Raw genomic sequence first — 7,451 nt, forward strand, 5'->3', positions numbered from 1 at the left:
CCGTCTACAAGTCGGACAATGACGTCTGTGCCTGTAAGTTATACACTACGGGAGGGAGGGAGAGGTGGGTGGAGGAGGTGGAGGAGGAGGCGATGATGGAGGGAGGGTTGGTTGACACCCTTTGCAACAAACCTGCCTACTGTAACAAAGCCAGGACACAACCAGCCGCTGACGGGCCGTGATGCTGCGCTGTTTTGGGGATAAATAACTTTTTTAAATTACAAAATATTTTTAAGGTAAACAATGTAGTCTTTGCATTCAGTTCATGGTGAACACAGTTGAAGTTGGATCCGAAACAGAAACAGCATGTGAATATGTTGGATACGTTATTTTGCCTGGTATTTTTTTAATGCACCAAAGACATACGCAGGTAGTTGATCACCTTCAACTGAATTATTTTTATTTTGTATTTATTTTATTTCACAAACTTACACCCTTCACTGTACCCCATATATGTATATGTATACCTTAAGTACCATGTGCGTGTAATACTAATATCATCATATTAATATCTTATTCCCCTACAGGATCCCCCATCATGGATACTACATGGGAGGGAATTAGCCCAGCCAATACAAGAGCTCTGTTACTGGCATGTGTTACTCTGCTGTTGTTCCTCCACCTGTGGCGCTGGCTCCAGCGGCAGCGGTCGGACCCCGGCCCGCCCGGCCCGCCCGGTCCGTTCGCCTGGCCGTTCGTCGGGAACGCTCCGCAACTTGGCAACGCGCCGCACCTGTATTTCGCCCGCATGGCAAAGAAATACGGCAACGTCTTCCAGATCAAACTGGGCTCCCGGACCGTGGTGGTGCTGAACGGGGTCTCCATCAAGCAGGCGCTGGTCAAGCAGGCACCGGAATTCGCCGGCCGACCGGACTTCACCTCCTTCCAGTACATCAGCAACGGGAACAGCCTCGCGTTCGGCACCATCACGAACTGGTGGAAGATGCACCGCAGAGTGGTCCAGTCCACCGTGCGCATGTTTTCCACCGGGAACCCGCAAACCAAAAAGGCGTTTGAGCACCACGTTCTCTGCGAGGTCAAGGAGCTGCTGCAGCTGTTCGTGGAGAAAACCAGGCGGCACCAGTACTTCCAGCCCATGACGAACCTCGTGGTGTCCACGGCCAACATCATGAGCGCGGTGTGCTTTGGGAAACGGTACTCTTATGAGGACGAGGAGTTTCTGCAGGTGGTGGGCAGGAATGAGCAGTTCACCAAAACGGTGGGGGCAGGGAGCATAGTGGACGTGATGCCCTGGCTCCAGTACTTCCCCAACCCCATCAAAACCATATATGACGACTTCAAGCTGCTTAACCTGGAGTTTAACGCGTTCATTCGAGACAAAGTTCTCGAACACAGAAAGAACTTCCAGTCGAGCGTCATCAGAGACATGACTGACGCCTTTATACTGGCGATGGACCAGCTGAGAGACACATCGGGGCTCTCATCGGGGAAGGACTATGTGGCCCCCACAATGGGGGACATATTTGGAGCGAGTCAAGACACCCTGTCAACTGCACTGCAGTGGATCATCCTCTTACTTGTCAAGTAAGCAAACGTATTCCGCTCACTTTTATAGAGATCTTAGATGCACACAAAGACACATTATAATGGCATTATAATAGCAAGCAACATCAGATAATAAGTCATGCCGCTGCTGAAGCTGCGCAGACTTGAGGGAGTTCAGTAGCATGTGTGTTATGTAACAGCCTGGTGGTGGTGGTGGTGTGTGTGTAGGTGGGGGGAGGGGGGGGGGGAGGGGGGGGGAGAGGGTATCGGCAGCGTGACAGCAGCAGCTGAAATTTGAATAGAAAGAGCTCTTTAGTGCTTTTCTACAACACTGTGAAATGCTCAATAAATGTGCCCATGTATCACATTCTTACGTTTTTACTAAATACCAGTCAGCTTTCTACACCTTAGCGGCTCAGTTATTACGTCATGGTGTAAAGTGAAAAAGAATATAAATGTAACCTCCGCCATCGAGGGTGTCGCCTAAAACGTAGCTCTCCACCTGTAAATGCAGGTTCCCCGAGATGCAGGCGCGTCTCCAGCAGGAGGTGGGCAAGGTGGTGGACCGCAGCCGGCTGCCCTCCATCGAGGACCAGCTGCAGCTGCCTTATGTCATGGCCTTCATCTACGAGGTGATGCGCTTCACCAGCTTCGTGCCGCTCACCATCCCCCACTCCACCACGACGAACACCTCCATAATGGGCTATGCCATCCCGAAGAACACGGTCGTCTTCGTCAACCAGTGGTCCATCAACCACGACCCGGCCCTCTGGGCCCACCCGGAAACCTTCGACCCCCAGCGCTTCCTGGGCCAGGACGGAGCGCTGAACAAGGACCTGACCAGCAGCGTGCTCCTCTTCTCCCTGGGCAAGCGGCGGTGCATTGGTGAGGAGCTGTCCAAGCTGCAGCTGTTCCTCTTCACCTCCCTGATCGTCCACCAGTGCCACATCACCACGGACCCGGATCGGCCGGTCAAAATGGACTTCAGCTATGGCCTGACTCTGAAACCGCACGCCTACTCCATAGCAGTGACTCTGCGTGAAGATATGAGGCTGCTGAATGCGGCTACCAGTCCCTGAGGAGGTCAAGGTCCAGCCGTTATTAGACTCTTAAACAGAAAAATATATACATTTATAAGCAAAACAAATGAAAGTTGAAACACAAAAGACTAATGAACTATTGCTCATTTATAAGCTGAAATCTCAGGCTAAATTCTTATCACAGATTCCTGACAAATCTTTAAGAAATATAGTGCCAGGAAGGAACAGATGTGGCATCGGTTTCATAGGAGCATTGCTGCAAGAATCAATTGATATGCATCTTCGCTTTCAAATTAACAGGTCACCAATGTCAGCTTTTCAGGAATCCCTACAATTTGGCCGCCATTTTAATAATGTTCTTCTCAACAAAGGGTTACCATGTCAAACTTCCTGAAACGTGCGTTTGATAAAAAGGTTGAACAATCAGAGCCGGAGACGTTCATTGTGACAAAAGGTCAGACTCGTGACCGATGCAGTGATTCTGCGCCAACAGGCAAATAAGCTCATGGAGTGCATCAGCATTTTTAGTCTAATGTCTACCCACAACATGTCTTTCATACATATAGTGTAAAAGCTTAGTTACTTAGGAATAAGGACTATGAAATGTCAAACACCATTCTAAGTGGAAGGCTTTTCATCGAACACACTCTGAATCTACTGTAGATGCCGTTTAGAAAAGGATGAGGCAACGAGGTGTCGGGGTACGCCGAACAGACCTGCTGCGAGCAGGCCTTCTGCCTGTGCCTGTGATCTGCTGTCCAATGCCAGTGTGAGAAGACTAACATTACATCAGTGTTATTTAGTTGCTTTTTTTGTTGCTGTTTTTGTTTTAAGTTTGAATGTTGTAAAATGCTGCTATATGGAAAACCTTTTCACTTCGTAATTTAATTCCCATGCTCAAGATGCCAGTACTCCCGTTCTCTATTCTTCTTCTTTGTGTTCTTTTTTATTTACAGACATATTTATGCTGTCAGGTTGGGACACTGGGGATATATATTTAATGTCTTCCGTAGACTCATGTAAGCGCCGCTTCAGCACGAGAGACTAATGCACTGACAGTGAAGGCCAAAACCTATTGGAGTAATGTAATTCAGATGCATTTTTTAAATTTAAGCAAGTAACAGACCAGGTATATGTACAGGTATATCATCCAGTGATGGCCCTTAGTGAGACAACAACCCTGACACACTGCTTCTTAGATACGATTTAAAAAATGACTAGTCTAGGATGATCAAGTGCCAACATCTATGTGTACAGATTGTAAAGCCCTCTGAGGCAAATTTGTAATTTGTGATATTGGGCTATACAAAATAAACTGAATTGAATTGAACATAATCTGAGTGAATTTGTACCACTGACGTTGTAGTTCAGTCGGTAGAATCTGAAATGAATCGCATCCGCGTGTTTCTTTTTTCCTCAATAAACCAAATGATACAATGTTAACTTCCACATACTGGTTTTGTCAATGTTTTATACTGGAAAATAACCACGCTGAAATGACATTGTGCTGACGGGTGGCGTGGGGTCAAAGTCACCTCATGAAATACTCCAATTCATGTGTTGCATACCAGGGGCGGAGCCAGACGTTATAAACATTCAGGGCACAGCCCAAGCCTGGGTGATTGTGGGGAGGGAGGTGAGGGGGTTCCTTTTTGTTGTGCCATTTACAACAGCTATATGCACTACTTTTTCATAATAGAATGCCAAAATAATCATTTCAGAAAATTATGAAATAGTAATACTGGTAGTAGCCTAGAATATAACAGCCCGGAACGCCAATGTTAGGGCAAACATAGACTGAGGGGAAATGACACAAAGGTATTTTTAAAAAGATTATTTTTGTTTTTTCGAGAAAGCATTTGGGGCTGGAGCCCCCGAAGCTTCTTCAACAATGATATTGTACAGTTACATAATAAACAGACACTCGTACTATTCTTGTAGTTTTACTTCAACAGGTTAAAGGTGATATGATGGACACGTTTGAAAACGGTGTTGAAAAGATTTAAGATAAGATAAGATAATCCTTTATTAGTCCCTCAGTGGGGAAATTACAGGATTACGGCAGCATTGCTCACAGTAATAAGTAAAAAACAAGTAGTATAATAAACAGTAAACAGAAATAAGATAAAAGAGTAAAAACAAGAAGAATATTATATATACAGACGGAGTAGAAATAGAATAAAGTGGATAAAATAAAATAAAAAGTACTTAAACGTATTAGTATTGCACCAGTGGGTGGGCTAAAGTGCTGTTCAGTGCGAAGTCCAAAGTGTTCAAAGTGTTTGTGGCCTACTGGGAGCTCAGCTCAACTTGTTGTGCAGCCTGACAGCAGCGGGGAGAAAGGACCTGCGGTACCTCTCCCTCAGACACCGGTGGCTGAAGGAGCTGTGCAGCGCTGCCAGAGTGCCCTGCATGGGGTGGGAGGGGTGGTCCATCAGGGACGATAGCTTGGCCATCATCCTCCTGTCTCCCACCACCTCCACAGTATCCAGAGGACACCCCAGCACGCTGCTGGCCTTCCCCACCAGTTTGTCCAGTCTCCTCCTGTCAGCTGCTGTGATGCCGCTGCACCAGAAGACCACTCCATAAAAGATGGCTGATGCCACCACCGAGTCGAAGAAGGTCTTCAGGAGTGCTCCCTGCACCCCAAAGGACCTCAGTCTCCTCAGTAGAAAGAGTCTGCTCTGTCCCTTCTTGTAGAGTGCATGAGTGTGGTCAGACCAGTCCAGTTTATTGTTCAAGTGAACACCCAGGTACTTATAAGACTTCACAGTCTCAATGTCCAGTCCCAGTTCGATTTGATACGAACGTGACTCCACACTTGATGCTGACAAAAATAACATTCCATACAGTCTGAATATGAACTTCTACAAACATCTACAATTTAATTACAAAAATGGGACGTTGCCAGGTCCGTTGGGAACTAAAGGGAAGTTTTTGGGAGCGTTTTCATCTTACCCTAGCAGAACATCCTGTGCTTTTTGCAAGTACAACATTGAACCTGAAGACGAAGCAGAGCCAGAGAAGTCACAGGTGGCAACGCTCCAAGAACAATCTGTTGGAGTCGGAAGCAAAACACTCAGTTTGCTCTTGGGCCTCTGGCCCGAAATCAGGAGTTGAACGGAGCTGTCAGATCATCAAAGGCAAATGAGCCTCAGAATTGCTGACAATTTTACAGTTAATATGCCTGTATCAGTGGGATACCGACTTGAGTTATGATAGCAGATAATATCAGCCTCAAGGGGTTATTGCTTTTGTTGTGTTTCCCTGCTTGCATTACAGGAAGCTGCAGGAGGAAGCAAATGTTCCTAATAAACAGCACAGCCACAGAGCTGCGATATTCTGCTCAACTTGGTACAAGGAAAAACGTAAACACGAATATCTGAGGTACGTGCCGTATAAAAAGATGACGGGAGAAAAGTCACGTCTTGCATTGGTAAAGCAGGTTGAAAGAGCCGACTGAGAAGGACGACATATCGCACAAAGTAGTGGTGAGACGCATCCTATGTCATTACAGCTTAAACCTGTCAAAGTCTGCATTAGAGTAAGATTATCGGGAATCTTTCTATTGAAGTGTGTATCCCGCATGGGCCGAGGACGCAACATGCACACAGGAAGATCCGACTGCGAGTTGAGTAACTTAAGACAAGCTTAGATTGGCAATGAGGGGATATATTGAGATCTGGATGAACGCTTGCGAGGCTTTAGAGATGTGGCGTTCAGGGAGGTCACACAGGCTGTTGGGACGACCGGTCGGAGCTCAGAAATGAAGGAGCAACAGCCTCAAGTCAAAGCTACCGTAGCTGAATCTAGAGCGGAGCGGCTGTGGTTCATATTGTGTTTACATGGCACATGTACCCAGATCTGTGAATCTGTGGTTAAGGAAATTAGCCCAAACTTATTACCAATGCTATCGAATAGGTACACAAAGCACAGCAAGAGGGAGAAACTGGTGGCCGGCCTCTGGCCTTTTCAGGGGGTTAAAGGAACTCTTTGCACATTTTGGGAAATATGTTTATTCATGTTCTGGTGGAGACTTAAAAGACTGACACCCCTCTGATGTCTTACAAGGCTACAGCCAGCTTTTAGCTAGTTAGTGTATGTCAGCATAAAGGCGAGAGACAGCTGGTTTAGCATAGTTTGGAATAAAAAATTTGCAAAGAACCCCCCCCCCCCTAAATGTCATTACTTGTTTGATTCAATCCGCACAGAAAGTGTGAGTATTACAATTAGCCAGATATCCCAGAAACTACTGCAGAACATAACCCCCCATTAAAACCAGAATGTGTCTCAAAATGTAATTTTCTTTCTTTCTTCATCTTTCACTGTTTTTGCACATATTTAACAAACAAGATATACTGTTTCAATTAGTAAGTTCTACAGGTGCTGCATATTGTTGACACTTGGACAAAGCCAGGCTAGTGCCATCCGCATTTCCAGTCTTTGTGCTAAGCTAAGCTAAGCTAACTGGCTGTGGCCTTGAATTTAAAAGGAAAGCTATTTAGAGGGGTATCCATCTTCTTGTCTAATTCAGAAAGCAAATAAGTGAATTCCCCCCAAAATATCAAACTCCTTTAAGTGTTTTGCATCGCTAAGGACCACAAAAACAAAACAACAACACACATGTAAGTGTCTGTAAGGACCACAAAAACAAAACAACAACACACATGTAAGTGTCTGAGACGAAGACAAAGTGGTATTAAAAAAAAGACAGAACTCCAGGAAAAACTGCTCTTTGGACTTTACAAGCAAGAACATCTGAAAGCTGCAGCCTCTGCAGAATTGTGTCCTTGTTTTTTAGGCCAGCGTGTACAGACATCAAGATCAGATGCAATTACTGACAGAGACATTGTACATGACGTCTGAGAAGTATTAAATATCTGAAGTTGTGAGTGAACTCTGCAG

General features: G+C 45.7%; 1 protein-coding gene across 2 annotated transcripts; it reads left to right on the plus strand.

Annotated features, from left to right (window-relative positions):
* Window positions 1-5: 5 nt before the first annotated feature.
* On the plus strand, window positions 6-3,602 carry LOC117744395 (cytochrome P450 1B1). 2 transcript variants are annotated; one of them, XM_034552636.1, is made up of 3 exons: window positions 6-370; window positions 528-1,545; window positions 2,021-3,602. In XM_034552636.1, the coding sequence occupies exons 2-3, from the start codon at window positions 539-541 to the stop codon at window positions 2,583-2,585; spliced, it is 1,572 nt and encodes a 523-aa protein (XP_034408527.1). In that variant the 5' UTR covers window positions 6-370; window positions 528-538; the 3' UTR covers window positions 2,586-3,602. The 2 variants fall into 2 exon arrangements, with proteins under 2 accessions (XP_034408527.1, XP_034408528.1); XM_034552637.1 differs by having other exon boundaries at window positions 6-236.
* The last annotated feature ends 3,849 nt before the right edge of the window (window positions 3,603-7,451 follow it).

The sequence above is a fragment of the Cyclopterus lumpus genome, chromosome 15 (genome assembly GCF_009769545.1).
Source record: "Cyclopterus lumpus isolate fCycLum1 chromosome 15, fCycLum1.pri, whole genome shotgun sequence".
Classification (NCBI taxonomy): Eukaryota; Metazoa; Chordata; class Actinopteri; order Perciformes; family Cyclopteridae; genus Cyclopterus; species Cyclopterus lumpus.

Bases quoted from the DNA above. Each gene is read 5' to 3' on its own strand.
- LOC117744395 (XM_034552636.1), top strand. From the start codon at position 539: ATGGATACTACATGGGAGGGAATTAGCCCAGCCAATACAAGAGCTCTG. The intron at 1,546-2,020 runs GTAAGCAAACGT...CTGTAAATGCAG, and splicing joins ATCATCCTCTTACTTGTCAA to GTTCCCCGAGATGCAGGCGC.